At 35.7% G+C, this 20,858-nt stretch overlaps 2 protein-coding genes across 2 annotated transcripts; both read right to left on the bottom strand.

The window, feature by feature from the left end:
• Positions 1–520: 520 nt before the first annotated feature.
• Positions 521–10,019, bottom strand: LOC146454153 (uncharacterized). Its single transcript, XM_085095776.1, has 6 exons — positions 9,826–10,019; positions 5,881–6,143; positions 4,400–4,514; positions 2,505–2,655; positions 1,646–1,748; positions 521–832 (listed from the first exon to the last, which is right to left on the bottom strand). The coding sequence occupies exons 1-6, from the start codon at positions 9,893–9,895 to the stop codon at positions 734–736; spliced, it is 801 nt and encodes a 266-aa protein (XP_084951902.1). The 5' UTR covers positions 9,896–10,019; the 3' UTR covers positions 521–733.
• Positions 10,020–12,043: 2,024 nt separating this feature from the next.
• LOC146454152 (uncharacterized) lies at positions 12,044–13,233 on the bottom strand. The gene is made up of 2 exons (XM_085095813.1): positions 12,697–13,233; positions 12,044–12,127 (listed from the first exon to the last, which is right to left on the bottom strand). Exons 1-2 carry the CDS (start codon positions 13,231–13,233, stop codon positions 12,044–12,046), a joined length of 621 nt encoding a protein of 206 aa, XP_084951939.1.
• Positions 13,234–20,858: the final 7,625 nt, after the last annotated feature.

The raw sequence follows: 20,858 nt of genomic DNA, 5'->3' as shown, positions 1-20,858 counted from the left end.
TCATATTAGGACTCACAGTTGAATATTGCCTTTGTTAGCTATTTAGCTATTTTGAAAGCTTTCATTTTTATATATTTATCTACTACCCAATGCCTACCAAGATTTATCATAGAAAGCAATGAATTACCTAAACAGTATAGTATACAATAATCTTATTCAAGATGTACTTTAAAGTTTGTATTTTGCTGGCTAGTTTTTGTTACTAATAGCCCTTTTCACTCTGCTCATTTGAATTACAATGAAATCTAGCATGTATGTGGGGCAATTTCGGGCTATTTTGTAGTTTTAGCCCGAAATTGCCTCGCATCCACGTTGGATAACATTGTAATGCAAATGAGAAAAATTAACCGTGAAAAGGGCTATTACCTACTATTTTATTAGTTTAATTTTAAACGATTACTTGATACTTCCGTCCTTTATATGCAAATATTTTTTTAGCTATCCAAATTCGCCATAAAAATAGGTGACCCTGCCCTTTTAAGATCGCTGAACATTTTTGGTTTTTGTTGTTTGTTCTGCGTGACACTGTGTCCCTTTAATCAGGGATTTGTTAGTTAAGCGAAATTCGGGGTTAAATGGTAAATATTTTAAATGAAGACATTTTTTTCTTTCTATAAAAGGAAAAATGCGTCTAGTTTAATCACAAAGACTTTCAGATAACAAGTTTTTACGCAGACCTAGCAAACATCCTCATTGTGTAATTCAATTGTCTCAGACTCGGGAACAAAGAAGTCTAAGACGGAAACAATGTTTTCTTGTTGTGAGGGTCCTTGATCCAACATGAGCACTTAAATGAAACATCCACGCCTTCTTCAGCATTTCGCACAATAATCTGGGTAAAAATAACAATCACCAAAGAGTCTTTGTAGAAATAACAGCATGATAAGTTTTTAGCATCAATTGGAAACTCGGAAAAGAGGGTGAAATGTGGGTCTTTGACTAGAACTGCATCACGCAGTCACATAGCCAAATTAATACAGGCCCATATGTCTCATAACTGCATCACGCAGTCACATTAATGTGACTGCATGATGCAGTTCTAGTCAAAGACCCACATTTCACCCTTGCTCACCATGGAGTCTCCAGTAGCAGCTCAGTGGTTAGAGCATCCGACTAGATCACGGAGGGTCGTGGGTTCAAAACCCATCTGTGGCTTGAATTTTTTCCGAGTTTCCAATTGATGCTAAAAACTTTTCATGTTGAAAATAACAATGTTTATTATATTAGCATAAACAAACTATTTCAATACTACTGCATTGTATTTTGTTTAAAAAGTAACACCAGAGGATTCACTAGCAACTTTTGTAGCTTTATTGATGTCAAAATAAGGGTGCTCTCATGAAGGGTTCCCCTCCATCGATTAAAAATCGGTCGGTATAAAGGGAAGGAAAAAAGCGCGTTTGTGGGTGGGTAATTAATTGAAAATAGTTAGAAATCAGAATAAATTACCAATAAGGCGTTGATCTACTGCCTCTCTAGTACCTCTCCTTTAATCTTTCATTTTATAAGCAACTCTTATGTTGTTCTTTAGGCTTAGGGTACTCTTGTTACTGATGTCAACAAAGTTAATGAGGTACACGGCGTTCCGATAGGTAGTGATTTAGCCATTTCAACTGACTAGAGATAACAAGAGCGACGTGGTTACCTTCCTCAAAACCCACCAGGGCTCAGATCCTGTGTTGTCGTGTCTGACCGTCAGGTTGGTCAGTCGTCCCAAGTTTGGTAAAATGACATCAAATATATCCACACTGAAAGAAAGCAGCCATATGTATCAAAGAGTCCTCAATTTGTGTTGATATTTAATTGAAATTAGAAAATTCTGGTTTTCATTATCGAAACTAAAGAAATATTGAGAAATGATGATTATTCTGGAAAGTGACGCAGGCATACTCGGAAAAAAGAAATCCGAGTGCTCCTATCAGGAGTCGAAGCTAAGACCTTCCGATTACTAGTTCGGATGCTCTACCACTGAGCTACAGGAGACTCGTGGGAGCTAAGGCCATTACCACACTTTCGACATTCAAATCCTAGCAGTATGCAGGATGTTTGTCCCATGAACCTAGTTTAATGGCCTTAGCTCCCACGAGTCTCCTGTAGCTCAGTGGTAGAGCATCCGAACTAGTAATCGGAAGGTCTTAGCTTCGACTCCTAATAGGAGCACTCGGATTTCTTTTTTCCGAGTATGCCTGCGTCACTTTCCAGAATAATCATCATTTCTCATTCATTCACCAGGCTGGAAATATACCATCACATTTCTTTCATAAAGAAATATTTAGGCAAAGTAGGAAAATAGTGCAGCGACCTTCGTCAGTATCGTTGCACCTAAATGAGACGCTAAGTATCCATGAAAAAGTAAAGACATTCTCTGTGATACCTTAGGGCTATCCACTACAGTGTTGAGAAGCATTGCGTTACTGAAAATCTGATTTTGCAGTAAGTCTTTTTACTAGATGTTTACAGGTGGTTAAACGGAAGGTCGTGTTTTTATAAGTAACATTACTTACCTGTCCCGATCGAACGCGTCATTGGTTCCTACCAATTCTACTTCTCCTGACTTTTGCATTTCACCAAATACCTCCACAAACACCGTGGCATCAGTTCCTGCATACATTACGTTTCCTGTGTACACTGTGAGTGTGTAGTTACAGTTTTCATCTAAAAAACAAGTGTACGTTTATGACAAAAATATAAAATGGGTTTATTCATAACACAGATTCTTGATCAAATGGCGGCTATCACAGTATTCCGTCATCACAATTTACCTTAAGAACACGGATTTCGAATTTGAATCAGTATTTCGAAACGCTGGGTCCTTACCAAAGAGAAAACTTTCCCAATTCGTAAGTAATTGTAACCAGACAAATTGTTATTGTAAGCCATGACCAAGTGTTAAGTAAAATTTGACGTTACGGTAACAACCAAATTCGGACGATAGGTGTTTTTATCGGAGGCCCATGGCGGAGAGATTTTGGTAAACCCATCAGTGTGATAAATTTTGGTTTGGTTATGACGTCACTTCCATCCGACCGTCCGTACCTACGTGAGCTCCTCCGTGTAAGCCAATGGAAATGAGACACTCAAACTCTGTGCCGCAGCCCTTTTTTACGGCGGCAAGTTGCATCGCCCACTGCGGAAGAAAGAGCAATGCGACCTAGCGGCGGGAGAAACAAATTGACTGGCACCACATTAGAATCTTGAAGTAAGATCATTTTACTCCGATCCAGTGCGAGGAAATGTTGGATTTTTTCCTCTTGAAGTTAAATAATTCGCTCAATTAACGTTGTTAGAGGAATGAAAAATCAGTAATGGAATAAAAGGACTGGTTATTCTCATAAGGAGCGAGTATATTCATGAGATTTTGTTGACAGAACTTGCTGTTTTGAAAGCTATTGTTTTTCTTTCAGTTTTGACACTGCAACACTCTTGTTGACCTTAACTTCAGAGCAGTTAATTGGCGGATGGTAGATAGCACAAGTTTGCCCTAGTATTTGATCCCCTCGTTATTCACTAAGTTCGTATCTCTCCATAATGAGTAGTTGTCTCCAACTAGTGGAAGGTTTTTGAGCAACATGGATGTTACGGGATTGTAATTTCTGATATGACTTTTATGTAACAGTGCCTGTAGTCACAGATCTCCGGTTGATGTTTGTAACTAACTTTTGTTTCAATGTTTTTGTAAGTCTTCCGTCTAGAGTCCTAGATTTAGTTGTTCTTGCTTTAAACGTTCACAAAGGACTCGGTTTAGGTATTTTTTGGTATTTTTTCATTTTCTCCTATCTCCGGTAAAGCCCACGTTGCAGGAACAAACGTAAGAATTCCATCGATGTTATAGCAGTTGGCGTTTACATCACAGACAGAGGGAGAAATATTACAATCCTTAAAGGAAACCTCCACTCTTAAAGTAAATAGCGTTAAATTCCTGAAAATAGAATTTAATTTCAAATCTTGTTGGAAAACATGGAAATATTTATGTGTCGGACAAAACAGAATTTGATTAGCACTAATTTTTCCTTTTAAATTTCCCGGGCACCGCCATCTTGGATTTCATGACGTAGTACGTTTGCGCAATTGTTTAACACAAAAGAACCTCTGCTTACTGACAATAGCGGCAACCGTGTGACGTCATGAAATACAACATGGCGGCGCCCGGGGAATTTAGAAAAAGAAAATAGGCGATAATCATGTCTAATTTTGGCAAACCTGAATGCCACTTCTACTTTTTAAACTAAAATTTAGAATTTAGACACTTTTTTACGATAATTTACCGTCGATTTGTTGTCGGAGTGGAAGTTCCCTTTAATATCCATTAAAGAAACAACATATGCTTGTCAGACAGTAGAATTGCGAGTCTCTCTAGAATACGAGGGCGACAAAATACTTTTTAACCCAGTCAGCTTACTCTCTTCACAATGGTGGCTAGTGAATCCCTCGGGACAAACACAACGATATCCTTTGTCTGTAAAACCTGACTGGCAAATACCGTTGTTCTGGCATGGCATCTTCCCACAGGCATTCTGCAAAACAGGTAGAAAAAAACAACGACAAAATCTATAGTATGTAAATAAAGCAACAAAGTACAGATCGCTCAGACGTTTTTATTAAGTTTGTGAGAATAAAAATTTCCTTTTGTACTTACGACACCTTAAAAGTTTTAGAATGTGGTTTTACCGTCATAGGCGTCAGAGGCTCCGCGAAAACAGCCACTCTTTCTACTAGTTCACGTCCCTCCACTATGCCGTCTTCTATAGATTTGCGCCTGTATACGGGAGCACTAAGATGAGGGAAGATGTAGTTCTAAGGCCTAGTAGCGAAAGAGTGTGACCGAATTATTTATGAGATTCCCTTGTCGACTGATCTGTCAGCTTTGATTTCCTGTATCATAAAACTCCATCTTCGTTTTAACACAGTCGTAAAACAAGTCCCACATTAATTACACACCATATTCCAGTGGTTAAAGCAAACTGCTTAACATGACATAGCTAGAGAAGCCGTCTCAACTTCAGAGTCCGTCGTGCAGTCTTTTCACTATAATGGTCTCCACAGACTTGATATGTACTTGTCGACAACTATTCGTTACCGATAAGTAAATTGGCAACTAAAAAACGTAGTGTTTGAGATGAGTCGTCGACAACTAAACGCTAAAATTTTTAGTTGTCGATATCTATGCAGTTTCCTTTTTCGAAAAGGGAAATTGCTTCAGTTGTCGACAGCGACATTTTTGTCCGTTTTTCCCGTGTGTAGGAATCGTTGGCTTAGTTGCCAACTTACAACGAAAACAAGGGGGGGGGGGGGGGGGGGAAGGCTACATTGCGAATGAACGCTTTGATAAGGAAACTTTTTTCTTAATCATTGAAAATTGTAAAAAAAATGCGAAGTAAATCAAACTAAATCTTCTTTCACGCTCACCAATATTGAAACGTACTACGTTTTGAGCATGCGTAGTGACCGCTAGCCTGACTTTAGACATCAACAACTAACACGCCAGTGTGTAAAATGCTTGTATCGGACACAATTAGTTGTCTATCCATACAACTATATGTCTAGTCTGAGGAGGCCCTAATCTCGCTGTTGTTCTACAAGTGTGTGTGTGTGTGTGTGTGTGTGTGTGTGGTTTTTTTTTTTTACATTCCCCAAATTCTCTGAGCACGTGCTCATTATTTCGCAAACGCGCTTCCCAACTTGTTAGACTGCTTTACATGCGAATATAGTGCGCGCGATTTTCGCCCAAGGCGCTAACAAGTTAACGGATTCTCTGGCGGCACTGTAAGAACTTCTTATTAGCTAAGGTTTGATTTTTTTGGCGTTAGAAAGCACTTAAAATCAGACATTACACGCGACAAGTTTGAGATTCGTCATTGTCAAATTTTCCGTTACCCTCACCTTTGCTCCCCTGTAGAAGAAGGATGTATCATCCTTGAACTCACTGTCGTGCTCCAAATGAGTGGAGTTATTCAACTCACATCTGTGTTTTACTTTTCCATTAACTGGCTTCTTTCTAAAGTTAAAGCTGACGCAGTTGGGCTCTTGGTAACACATCAGCTCACAGAGATCCATGTCGAGTATGTCGATGACTTTCATCGTGTGATTCGTCAGACGTTTGTTCGCAAAGAAGAAGGAAGCTGGAAACTCCATTGAGCGAAATTCTCATGAAAAAATTAAATGAAAATGTATCCCTAAATTTCCTTGGAAGGGACTGTTTGAGGTGGCCAATGGGGACCTTCAGATTCAGTGACTACCTGAACGATATTGAGCACGTGGGTACGACATTTTAAATAAAATTCACAACTTCACGCGTACTGTAGATAATCACTTGTCAGACCAGTCTTGTTTCTACGATGTCCTTATCTGCCGGAAAACAACGGGAAGAAGTGAGAGTTTAGGGGACGTGATGGGGCTTAAAATATGAAAGTCGTACTCGTGCTCAATCTTGAGTCGTTTTCAGATCTGAAGGTCCGTATTAAAGGGGCAGTGTCACCTATTTCTAGCGTCACTATGAATAGCCAAAAAACATATTTGTTTCAATGGAATCATTCAAATAATGGTAGAGTCTTGTAAACAATAACCCTACCAGTGGACAAAAACTACTTTTAATTATTTTTGGCTGTGAATGTCTAGGATGGAAGTGGATTGCAACTTGATAAAATTGGCCCTTCCAGCGTCTTTTAGAGAGGTCGCTAAAAATTGATTATGGTTTGTTCTTCCTATGAGAAACTGACCTTTTAAAGTTTTAAATATTTCCTTCCCGTTGTTGTAAGTGCAATTTTATGTAACAAAACAGGCTCTTTGTTAAATATTTGAGCAGTTTTTGAACAAAAAAAACGCCGGGACAGTTCCCTTTTAAGTGAAGTTTAGACAACCTGACCAAAAATCATTTTCAGAGTCTGCTCAGGTTGTCGAAACCTCAGTCAGTGTGACCTCAAACAGTCTTTAGTTATAATTCTAAGGACTTCACCCACCCGAGTGATCATAATTTGTCTACTAATGACATGACTTCTGCGTTAATTTACAGTTTGAAAAAGGGAAAAAACAAAAACAGAATAAACAAGACCTAACAAATCGTTGTCCCTCTCCTACACCTCTCTCTACCCGTCATTCCAGTGCAAACTATTTTTCGTTTCTTTGGCAGCAACTTTTTATTAATGTCACAGAATTTAATGTGCTATGAAAGAATTGGAGCTGACACCAACTTTTGCTCCCCTAAAACTTCAATATAATTTGTTTGATGATAAGCACTAACCAAAACAGCTTAAAACCTGTTCTTAAATATTTGCCACTTATATTCGATTTATTTTGAAATCACCTGGTACATCACAGTGGCGAATCCAGGCTTTCAGTAAGTGGTGGGCCCGCTCTCGAACATTTGGTTGGCTTGTCTACATGAAACGAAATAAATTTCCCCCGTGCCCTTTAGCCTTTGGATATGGGCTAAAAAATAATGGATTCGCCACCGCATGTTAACACAACACTCCTCTAAATGCGTGAATAAACGGCTCAGAAGTCATCATACTATTGATAATACAATGATTTAATAACTTCAGTCTTTAAAAAGGAAAAAAACTTTCTCATTGCTACGTTTGAGCAATAAAATTACAATTTAGAACACAAGATTAGGAGTGTTAGAGGATTTTTTTTATATATACCATGGACTGTTTCAATTTCTATTATAAAAAAAATGGTAAATTTAATGTCATTATTGTATGTTAATAAATCTTCTCAAAATGAGTCCTTCAGTTCTTGTTTAACACAAGAGCAGATGAATTACATCAAACTTTACTCAAACTCAGGTTGAATAAGAAATTCTATTCTTTGCCGTTATTAGAGCCTTAGGTTCCCAAAATAATTTTTTTTAATTGGAAAACAGATCATCCACTTGAAAGCATCTCTACCTTTTCTTAAATGCGGTCTTTGGTAATTTGCATGTATACCATTAAAAAAAAGCTTGAAATAATACGTTTTTGAAGGACAAAAACTGATTTGAAAAGGTAATATGTGGTTGAAAGAGTACATGTTTCACAGGAAGTCGAAGTTATGTTGCAGGAGGAGTTTTTGCCAGAAATAAATTATCGCTGCAGTTGAAAACAATATGTAATTGCCCGAGTAAACACCTGTCAAGTTAACCTAGCAAAGACCAAACATCAGTCCGTCTTCTGTAAAGTGTTGTCTTTCAAGAGCTATTTTAGCTGTGTAACGTTTTATCGTCTTCTGTATGATCATATCTTTTTTTATGAATAACGAACGAGGTCTAAAAGCCTCTTTGGTCTCACTAAGCATGTCTCTGATCGTCTCAATGACGGTGACAAAATCTTAAATAAACTGTCGGTTGTTTCTCATTTTATGTCTACTTTTGCAATTGAGTTTATTTTGCAGAATGATTCTTATTACAAGTGGAAAGTTATTGACTTCATTTCTTTTAAGTCGCCAATAAAAGCAAAAACTGAAACTGATTTGAAAAGGTAATATGTAATTGAGAGAGTACAGGTTTCACAGGAAGTCGAAGTTATGTGGCAAGAGGAGTTTTTGCATGTAACTGAAATTATCGCTGCAGTTGAAAACAATATGTAATTGCCCCAGTAAACACCTGTCAAGTTAGCATTGCAAAGATCAAACATCAGTCCGTCTTTTGTAAAGTGTTGTCTTTCGAGAGCTATTTTAGCTGTGTAACGTTTTATCTTCTTGTGTATATGATCATATCTTTTTTTATGAATAACGGACGAGGTCTAAAAGCCTTTTGTGTCTCACTAATCATGTCTCTGATCGTTTCAATGACGACGACAAAAATCTAAATAAACCTTCGGTTGTGTCTACATTTATGTCTACTTTTGCAGTTGAATATATTTTGAAGAATGATTCTTATTACAACTTGAAAGCTATTGACTCCATTTCTTTTAAGTCGCCAATAAAAGCAAAAACAAAAACTGATTTAAAAAGGCAATATGTAATTGAGAGAGTACAGGTTTCACAGGAAGTCGACGTTATGTTGCAAGAGGAGTTTTTGCCAGAAATAAATTATCGCTGCAGTTAAAAACAATACGTTATTGTCCCAGAAAACATCTGTCAAGGTAGTGTACCAATTATCAAACACCAGTCCTTCTTTTGTAAAGTGTTGTCTTTCGAGAACTATTTCAGCTTTGTAACGTTTTATCTTCTTGTGTATGATCATAACGAGGTCTAGAAGCCTTTTGTGTCTCACTAAGCATGTCTCTGATCGTCTCAATGACGCCGAGAAAAACCTAAATAAACTGCCGGTTGTTTCTACTTTTATGCCTTCTTTTGCAATGGAAGTTATTTTGAAGAATGATTCTTATTACAAGTGGAAAGTTATTCACTTCATTTCTTTTAAGTATCCAATAAAAACTTAATTCCCAATGATAATTGATGAAATAATTTACATGCATTTTTTTCTATTAATGTTCTCTCTCGCATTTTTGAGGTTTGAACGCTTATTTCCTCTGAAGACTCGTCATATTTGTATCAGATAGTCATATATTAGACTTCAATGTTCAACGTACCAAGAACGTATCCTTTAGTTTGACAATAAAGGTGCGTTGCACTAGGCAAATAGCTGGCGGCTTCTGTTGCGTCACGAAAATTCAAAAGAGCGATGATAATTTGTTCAAAATAACTTTGAATTTAAAACGTGTCAAAAACTTGAAATTAATGCTTAAGGGAAGTTTCGGGGGGAAGTATATTGTGGTTTGAAGTATTTTTCAGGCCAAAGAACTATGCTTTAAAACCCTTTACAGAATGGAATTAAATGTGGTTTAAAAAAAATAAAAATAAATATAAGAAAATAATGGTTTAATTCAACGAAAGAAATGCTCTCACCTTCTGATCGAACTGGAACTGACATTACACAGGCCATCAACACGAGACACAAGAATAGAAAGCGACCCATTTCTTCTTAAAAGTAAAAAAGCCTCCCGTCTAGTCAATAACCCAATAAATAAAGGTTGATTATCTCTCAAAGACACGCCAAAATAGTTTTAGCTCAGTCAACTATCGTAAGGAACTTTTGGTTCACCCTGTAGACAAACCAACATCTGCCAAAATGTAGTTTCCCAACAATGGTAGCTATAAATTTACAGTTGTCATTCCTCAGCCAATGGGGTGTATGTTTATCAATGTGTGATAAGACTCATCTTGACGTAACCAGTCGTACGGTTGTGTATTGTTAATAGAACACTAACACTTCCCGTTAGCAGGTTTACCTTACTTTTTTTTTGGAAGTAGCTTTAGAATAATGGAAGGAAAAGTTGTACAAACAGTAGCAAAGTGAAGCCGGATCTTGGTGTAGATCAGGATCAGCAATGAACTAACAAATGATCGGACAGCTAACAAAGGGTAATTTTATCGCCCAATATTTCGGTTAGACAAAAATAACCTTCTTCAGGGGCTGCAGAAAGCTAAGTTAAAATTGGAAATAAAGGGTTATAATATTTAAAATGATACTAATGAGAAGTTAAGATTGGTTGATAAACATAGAAAGAAAAACCGTGTACAGAAGCCATTATAAAATAGATATAGTTTGAACACCTTAAGTTTCATTGCGTCTATTCATCCCATAGGGTTCAAGATTCTTGCCTTATTTTCATAAACTAAATCACTGCCCTCTCTAGCAATAGGACTAATAATAGTGGAATGTCTGGTTCAGATCAACGGAGCTGATCAAGTTAATTACGATGTACAGTACTCTGCTATTTAACGTTCTGCGGAAAGAACTAAAGATTTATAGAAGAGCACATTTTTTATTTTCCATTGCAAAACCTTCATGCTTTAAAATTCTTTTACAATTGGCTTCTTATCAAAGCACTTACAGCCGTAAACATACTGCCTTAAAAGAACCACGAATAAGTGAAGTCGGCGCCTTGGGTGTTCGCTTAATGGAGGAACTTGAGGAATAAGGTTGAGGTTATTTGCTTGGTTGTAAGATAAATATCGGTATTATGTACAATGTTTAACCAAGATAAAGCTTCCGAATCAGTCAACTCCTTTTATTGCGGACACCGTCGGGACCTCGGATTAAGAGCGAGAGCCCGTAATAGCGCAAGTTTTTTTTTAGTCAAACGTCCGTAATTTTTTTGCCGGGGATTTAGCTGCGGTCCGTATTATCGAGGTAATAGCGAGGTATCCGCAGGGCGGGAGTTGACTTCAAAAGGATAATTGTGGCTGCCTTCGCACATCAAACTTATAACATCCGAAGGAGTTTCGACAAGCAAGACTGATTGTTATTCGTAAGATAAAACCTTTTACTTAAGATAACAACTTAGACGGCCTTCCACACATGTGGATGATGAAGGATTACGCGAATAAAGACCAAACAAAATCACACTCGTGATGAAACGAAAACATGGCAGCTTACGAGCCAGGATGAGCGGTCACCAAGCAAATTGGTGACATGCATCCGCTGACCTTACAAAAATGTTACTGCAGTACCGCTGTAGTAACATGGCTCCTCAACTGCATCCGTGCAGTTACAAACAACAGTTAACTTAAAGGTTTAAACTTCAATAAACTAGTAGTTAAATGCTCTGCAAACAGTAGCATCTCGAAAGTTCACATAACTGCACCGCAGCAGTTACTGAAATGATCAACGAGTTAATAAATTTAACGTTCAACCGGAATGTTCACTGTCCTAATCATGTCGCTCTTTAAGGACGGTGCCTACTATTGTTACTGCGCATACGTTCTGCGCATCGCGAGATACTCGGATTTTCTATGGGTGGTGCCTACTAATACAGGAATATTTTTGCGCGGTTTAAAACTATACAGAGAAAGCAGAACTTACCAAATGCTTTTGGTATCTCAAAAGAAAATTGGGGGTAACCATGCGTTTTTCAGAGATAATTAAACTTCAATTTAGGGAAAAATCCCATACATTGCTTTACATTTTGGCGTTTTTTAGAGATATTATTGCTTAATTATCTCTGAAAAATGCATGGTTACCCCCAATTTTCTTTTTGGATTCCAATAGGCCTTACTAAGATCTGCTTTTCCCGCATAGTCATAAACCGCACAAAAATACTTCGGTATTAGTAGGCACTCTTTAAGTGTTCTTCGTTGGCTCCTCGATGGGGACTTCCCTGGTCTCCCGGTGAAGGACATCCTCCCCTAACACTTCATCTACAGTCTACAGAAGAACAAGCTTATGTATAGGTCTGTCTAGATATGACAGCGAGCTTTGGCGTTTGCAACGATCATCCAGATCTCCATCTGCCATCAGCAACCTGACCTTTCTGATGAAACCATCTTCACTAGGGTAAGTCTGCACTACTCTGCCGAGCGGCCACTTATAACGGGATCCCTCATTCTCTTCGGAAACTACTACGTCACCAACAGTAAGATCTCTCTTTGGCTGAACCCACTTCTGTCTGACTTGCAACAATTGAAGATACTCTTTGCGCCATCCCAGCCAAAATTCGTTTGCAAAATACTGCACTCTTCTCCAACGCCTGTAGCAATACACATCGGCTCGTTGAAATTCTCCTGGCGGTGGTAGCACTCGTTTCGGCTTCATAGTCAGGAGGTGGGTTGGTGTTAATGGCTCTGGTGCATCTGCATTACATAGGTACACTGAGAGGTCTTGAGTTGATAATGCACTCGACTTCCGTCATTCATGTGCGCAAAGTCTCATCATCAAGTTGGCTCCCGGCCTTCAACAACAGTGGTTCCAATGCATTGCGTACATTGCGAATTAACCTTTCCCAGGTAAGTTTCTCCCATGTGGCTAGAGTGGGGCACGTCCATTTCGAATGGTATCCATTTCCATCCAATTCTTAGCAAATACTCTTGAACGTGATCTTGGTCCATCTCAGATAAAGCTGACATCAATTCATTCCGTGCACCAACGAAATTTGTCCCTTGGTCAGACCTCAGCTGCCTGACAGCGCCTCTCCGATTCATGAAACGACTCAGCGCATTGATAAAGCAAGAACTGTCCAGTGAATTGGCAGTCTCCAGATGAACACTTCTTGACCCCATACACGTGAGCAATACTCCATAACGTTTAAAGTCACTCCTTTTCTCCTTGACAATGAACGGTTCGAAGTAATCAACTGCACAATAGGAAAATGGAGGTGCTGGTTCGAGTCTGTCCACAGGAAGACAAGCCATCTTCTGCTGCTCTGTTGGTCTACGTAGCCGTCTACACGTTACACAGCCTGATATGAATCTTGACACTCCCGAAGATCCACTGATCAACCAATAGCCATTCTGGCGCAGCTCGTTATGCGTCATCCCGCGACCCATGTGGTTCACTTTCAAGTGGTGATGTTGAATCAATAGTTCAGTCAAATGACCTTTTCGCGGAATAATGACTGAATGCTTCATGTCAACTGGTAAATTTACTCTTCTGATACGTCCGCCAACACGAATCAGACCATCTTGGTCCAGAAAGGGATGCAGTTTGTACAGCGAACTGGACTTTCGTAATGCTTGATTTCTTCTTCTAGCTCGACAGTAGTTAGATATATGAGGGTATCAACCCACGTTTCAAAAAATGATAAAAAATCCCATACAAATCCTTCTAACCCCCATAAACCACACATTATCTCACCCCAATTCTTGCATAAATTAACTAACACAGCCTTTGAATTCAACAATGAACTCCTGCAACGGAGACGTCAAAAACCTAAAAACCTAAAAACCTAAATTTAGCTTTTGACCTAAAACCTAAAAACCTAAATTTAGCTTTTGACCTAAAAACCTAAATTTTCCTTGCTTTTTTCAAAACTGGTTTAAACCGGTTATTCAATTTTATGTAATCTAATTTATATTTGAAAAATGAGTAACAACCAATTTGATCACAATGATAAAACATATTTTATTCATCCAACATTTGAAAATTTTGGAGCCTCAGTTGATGGTTATATAATCAATCGAAAAAGATTAGAACCTAGAAAAGGATATTTGTCTGAGAATGGCTATTATATAATTTCTCCGGGACGTAACAATACATGCCCCGCTCATCGATTCGTCTATGAGGCCGTAAACCAGACAAATATTCCTCCTGGATTGCAAATAAATCACATTGATTCCAATCGCCAGAACAATTCAATTGTAAATTTGCAATTGGTTACAGCCTCCGAAAATATGAAACACATGCACAAAGCCAGAAAAGAGTATTTTAACACATCTTATACAGAAAATGAATTACAAATAATAAATCAATTGATGGAATTTCCACCAATGGAAGACAATGATTGTGAGTTTACACGCACAGAAAACAGGTTAATTAATAAGATGTTTTACAGAATGTGTAACGATTTGGATGACAAAGATTTTCCATTGTACAGGGATTAATCATCAATGAATACAAGGGTTGTTTGGCTATATTTTGAATTCAACAATGGTTGATGTATTTTTGGAGGGTAATTTGGACATGAATTTGAAAACCAAAACTACTTAAGAACATGGTGAGTATACAATATTAGAATGAAAGAAGGTGAGAAAAAAAATCAAAAATCAAAAATCACATATGTGGATTCTTCTGTCAGTGAAAATTCATCAACACAAATTCTGGCAATAAATACTGTTTTTCATGAAGGAAAAACTTACTATTGTCATCCAATTTACAATAATTATGGTTGTTCAACTGATGGATACATTATTAACTGCAAGAGATTGATTCCAAGAAAAGGAAGATTACATTATAATGGATATTTGCAGACAACTGTATATTCAAATGATTCTCAAATTAAAACATACGAATCTCATCGCTTCATCTGGGAAGCTATTAAACAACAAATCATCCCACATGGATATCAAATCCACCATGTTAATAATGATAAACAAGACAACTCAATTGTAAATTTGGAACTTGTGACTCCAAAACAAAATATGATATACAAAGGAAATGAATGCAAAGGAATGAAATACAAACCAACACAAAATGTTCCAATGAAATGTGATGTTTTACATTATCACCCTATTTATACAAACTTTGGAGCCAACAAATATGGCCAAATATACAACAAAAAAACCAAGAGATGTTCAATTGGAATTTTACAACCGTCTGGTTATTTTAATATAACATTTAGTCAAAAAGGTTTGCAAAGAAAAACTTTTCATGTCCATCGATTTGTCTACGAATGCATCAAAGGTGATATTCCTGAAGGAATGGAAATAAATCACATAGACTCAAATAGACAAAACAATTGCATTAAAAATCTTGAATTAATGACTCGTTCAGAAAATGCTAAACACGCTCATGAAGCCAGAAAATACAAAACAAAGATTGAAATTAAAACTGAAAAACCAATTAAATCAATCAAAATGGACATTGAATTGGAGGAATCAGACGACGAGTTTACAGAAGATGAGAAACAAAAAATTGATAAAAAATACAATGCAATAATCAATAAAATCAAAAATGGTAAATTTCCATACAAAAAACAACTTCAAGAACATTTACCAAACATTCAATTTTGGTAAATGGCTTATGTGTTTAGTTTATGAAGGGTAATTTGGGAATAAAGTTGATTTTGCATACTACTTAAACGTTTGGTGATTATAAAAATTGTACAGAAAAAATATTGGTAATTAAAATAGACCACAAATATCATGATAAAAAATGGTATTTATGGCCTATGTTGCCACAAAACAGAAACAAATCAACGAAGCCGTCAGTCCTTCCACAGATGACTGGCATGAATGTTGTTGACAGTCGACATTCATTAGCAAATCTGTCAAACGCATCCAATAAAAATAATATGTTGTATTATTATAACATGAACGAATCTAATCTATCAAAATTAACGAAAGATCAATTAATAGCATTATTATTGGAAAAACAAAAACCGGTTCCAATGCCGAGAACCAAGAAAGTGAAACCAATACCCTATCCACGAAAATCAGTCAAACAAATGGTAAAAGATTATGAGAATACAATCATCAAACCACCTGTTCAATTCAGAGATCGACCAATTGTTCAACCAAGAAACAACATTATTCCACCTCCGATTCAATTTGCTGATAAACCCAAAGTATCATTTGATAATCAATTAATACCAAGACGTCCAGTTCCATTGCCTCGAAAAAAGAAAATGGCTCCGATTCCTAGACAAAGAACTCAAATCACAGAAGTTGCAAGAGCATTCAAGGGATATAACAAATCTTATGAAGTTGGAATTAAAAATGAAACAGATCCTTTGATACAAATGAGTTCAACCAGATTAGCTATTGCTCATTTTATGAAACAATTATTAACTCAAATGAAAGGAATTAAATTTATTGAAACTTTGACAATTTATTTTGAACAACAAAAAGGAAACCAAACTGTCTCCAGAATTGGATATTTTAATAGTAAACCAAAAACAATAACTAATGCCAATGATTTTCAAGAATCTTTGGATGTTAATGTTGAACAAATTGTGAATGATATTCACAAATGGATTAGTGAAGGTTCAGCTTGGATAATTAAATCAATCAATGGACATTACATTAATATTATCAAATATCAGCCTCTTACTGGAAGTTCTTACATTAAACTTCCAACTGAACTACAACATAACAAAAGTGGATTGATTAATCTCAAGAATAAAGACAATAAATGCTTTCGTTGGTGTCACGTTAGACATTTGAATCCACGAGAAAATAATCCACAACGAATCAAAAAAACTGACAAAGCATTTATGCCACAATTGAATTACCAAGGAATTGAATTCCCTGTTTCAGTCAAACAATACAACAAAATTGAAATCCAAAACAGTATCAACATCAATGTTTTTGGTTATGAAAACAAACAAACTTATCCAATTTATGTTTCAAAAGAAAAGTTTGATGATGTTTTGAATTTGCTACTGATCTCAGAAGATGAAAATAAACATTACTGTCTTATCAAAGATTTTAATAGATTTATGTATCGAAAAACAAGAAATAAAAATAAAAAACATTTTTGTATGCATTGCCTTCAATGTTTCTCCAAGGAAGAAATATTGTTGAAACACAAGGAAGTATGTATTGAAATCAATGGTGTACAATCAATCAAAATGCCCGAAGTTGGCTCCAAAATAGAATTCAAAAATTTTAATAAACAAATGCAAGCGCCATTCGTGATTTATGCTGATTTTGAAGCAATCACTGAACCAATTCATGGTTGTAATCAATCTAACCAACAATCTTTTACTGAAGCTTATCAAAAACACACTGATTGTGGTTATGGTTACAAAGTTGTATGCTGCTATGATGACAAATATTCCAAACCAATAAAATATTATCGTGGAGAAAAAGCTGTTTACAAATTCATGCAAGCAATGCTTGATGAAGTCAAATATTGCAGACAAACTATTAAATACAAATTCAATAAACCATTAGTTATGTCTCCAGAAGATGAAGACAAATTCCAAAAATCAACATCTTGTCATATTTGTGGTAAAAAATATAAACCAAATGATAGACGTGTCAGAGACCATTGCCATATTACTGGAAAATTCCGTGGCTCAGCCCATAATCAATGTAACAGAGATTTTACAATAACTAACAAAATCCCTGTAATATTTCATAATTTGAAAGGATATGATAGTCATTTTATAATGCAAGAAATTGGTAAAATTATTGAGACCAATACTTATGTGGATAGAAAAGGTGAAACCAGACAACACAAAATTAATGTAATCCCAAATAACATGGAACAATACATGGCATTCATGTTGGGTTATAATTTGGTATTTATCGACAGTCTTCAGTTTATGAATCAATCATTGGCAAATCTTGTAAAGAATCTACCAGAAGATGCCTTCAAATATACCAGTGAAGTTTTCAAAGGTCGTAAATTACAATTAATGAAACAAAAAGGAGTTTATTCGTATGATTATATGAGTAATTTTGATAAATTCAATGATACTCAATTACCAACCAAAGATGAATTTTACAGTCAAATGAATAACCAACATATTACTGATGAAGAATACAGTCATGCACAAAATGTTTGGAATACATTTCAATTGAAAACCATGGGCGAATACCATGATTTATATCTCAAATCTGATGTACTGCTGTTGGCTGATGTTTTTGAAAATTTCCGTAAAACATGTTTGGAATACTATAGATTGGATCCTTGTCATTATTTTACATCTCCGGGATTATCTTGGGATGCAATGTTGAAAATGACTGAAGTCAAACTTGAATTAATCACGGATATTGATATGTATCAATTTGTTGAAAAGGGCATGCGTGGAGGAATCAGTTACATAGCCAATAGATACGGCAAAGCTAACAACAAATACATGCAAAATTGGAATCCAAATGAACCCAGTAAACATATCATGTATTTGGATGCAAACAATCTCTATGGTTGGGCTATGTCACAACATCTTCCAACTGGGAATTTCAAATGGTTGAATAAACAGCAAATAAAAAACATTAATTGGAAAACGATTCCCAAAGATAATAAGACTGGATATTTATTGGAAGTTGATTTGGAATATCCTCATGAATTACATGACCTGCATAATGATTATCCATGTGGCGCTGAACAAATCAAAGTGGCACCAAATATGCTGTCAGAATATTGCCAAAGAATTGCAGAAAAATTTGGAATAACAAGTGGACAAGTCAAAAAACTGATTCCAACATTGGCAAACAAATCAAAATATGTATTACATTATCGTAATCTGCAATTGTATCGTGAATTGGGTTTGAAATTGACTAAAATATACCGTGTATTATCCTTTAATCAAAGTCCTTGGTTGAAGACATACATTGATTTCAATACACGACAAAGAACTAATGCAAAGAATGCTTTTGAGAAAGATTTTTTCAAACTGATGAACAATAGTGTCTTCGGTAAAACAATGGAGAATATCAGAAAACGGGAAGACATCAAATTGGTGACTAATGAGAAACAATTATTGAAAATGACTTCCAAACCAACATTCATCAATAGCAAAATCTTTAATGAAAACTTGGTTGCAGTCCATAAAATAAAGGAATCATTGACTCTCAATCGACCAGCCTATGTTGGTATGTGTATCCTTGATTTGAGCAAAACATTGATGTACGATTTCCATTACAATTTCGTTAAAAACAAATATGGTAACAAAGCTAAGTTACTGTTTACGGATACAGACAGTTTGACATATGAAATTGAAGCCGAAGATGTGTATCAAGATTTTTGGAATAAAAAAGAAATGTTTGATAACTCGGATTATCCATCAAATCATCAATTTTATGACTCCACAAATAAAAAAGTTATTGGAAAATTCAAAGATGAAGCCGCTGGTGTACCCATTACTGAATTTGTGGGATTGAGATCCAAAATGTATTCATATATCAAAGATAACAACAATGGTGGAAAAACAGCCAAAGGAATCAAAAAGAATGTCATCAAAAATGATATTCAACATTTTGATTACAAAGATGTGTTGTTCAATGAGAAACAATTATTTCACCAAATGAAAACAATCCGCAGCAACAATCATCAATTGGGTAGTTACACAATCAACAAGACATCGTTGTCATGTTTTGATGATAAACGATATTTGCATCCAGATGGAATACACTCATTGGCCTATGGTCATTATGCTATCCAATGATAGTATCAACTTGTGATCAAAACATTGCGACAAAAACTTGTGACAAAACTTGGTTTTTATTTGTTTTTTGATAAATATTTGATTTGAACACTTTGACTCATCTTTTGTGATGAGATATTTTCGAAAACATTTTTGTGTAATTATATTATATACTATATTTATACAAAAATGAAATCCATTTTGAAAAAACCAAAAGATGTTTCCAAGCAGGTGGAATCATCTCTGTGCCAATTCCTGCATTGCAAAGATGAATGTGAATTTTGTGGATATCATGATGAATCCAAAGTTGAGAAACAACCATCAATGCCTGATTGTTGTGGATCACAGAATTTGAAAAACATGGAATGTCAATTAACGTGTGTTGCTTGTGGACAGGTTGTTGGTGAAGAATACAAAACAGAATATATCAATTTTCATGCCAATTTGTTCAAAATATACAAGAAAACAGTGTATAATAGAAAATACCATTTGTCGCATACATTAGATAAAATTATTTTGAAAAACAAAATTGAAATCAGTTGTTCAACCAATTTCAAAATTCATAAAATATTCGTTGAAATAAACAAAATACTGCCACAAATCAATGGTAAAAGAAAGAGAATAATCAGTTTGAAATATCTTTTGCATAGAATATTGCAATTGATGAAAATTGATTCTTCCCAAATTGAGTTGACAAAATCCAAAAAAACAATGAAATTATACAATGTTTATTGGGATAAAATTATGGACATTATTGGCCCCCAAATCATGCACATTATCAATCAAACATAAGTGAATATCTGATATTTTTTATCATATTTGTTACCCCATTTATCGACAATCGGCGAATTATCCAAAATGAAATCATCATTTTGAGTAAGCTTGTTTGTCAAATCATCTCTATCAAAATGTCCATTTCTCATTATTTCTTTTATTTCATTTAATAAATGACCATAAGTTTGGAAAGCATATTGGCATTGATAAAGTTTGATTTCAACTTTTTTATGCTTCATATAAGCTTGAATTATGACAGACACCGATGATATTGCCAATAATGAAGCTCCACTGGTTGCAACCGATGATGCAATACCACCAGTTGCAAATACAATGGATGAAATATTACCAGCGAATTCCCATTTTTTGAATCTTTTGTATGCACTTTTGTACATCCACATCTTTTTGTGATATGTCATGTAATAAGCTTTCAATTCATCAATTTCTTCTGTTGATAATTGATTTGAAATATGATTGAAATCAATTATTAATTTCTTCTTTTGCATATATTATATGGTTATCTTATTTTTGATGCAATAATAGAGACCAGTTATTTGACCCAAAAACATGCATTTT

Source organism: Pavona decussata, unplaced genomic scaffold (genome assembly GCF_977016875.1).
Source record: "Pavona decussata unplaced genomic scaffold, jaPavDecu1.1 SCAFFOLD_313, whole genome shotgun sequence".
Lineage (NCBI taxonomy): Eukaryota > Metazoa > Cnidaria > Anthozoa > Scleractinia > Agariciidae > Pavona > Pavona decussata.
This window is presented reverse-complemented; position numbering and strand designations above follow the sequence as displayed.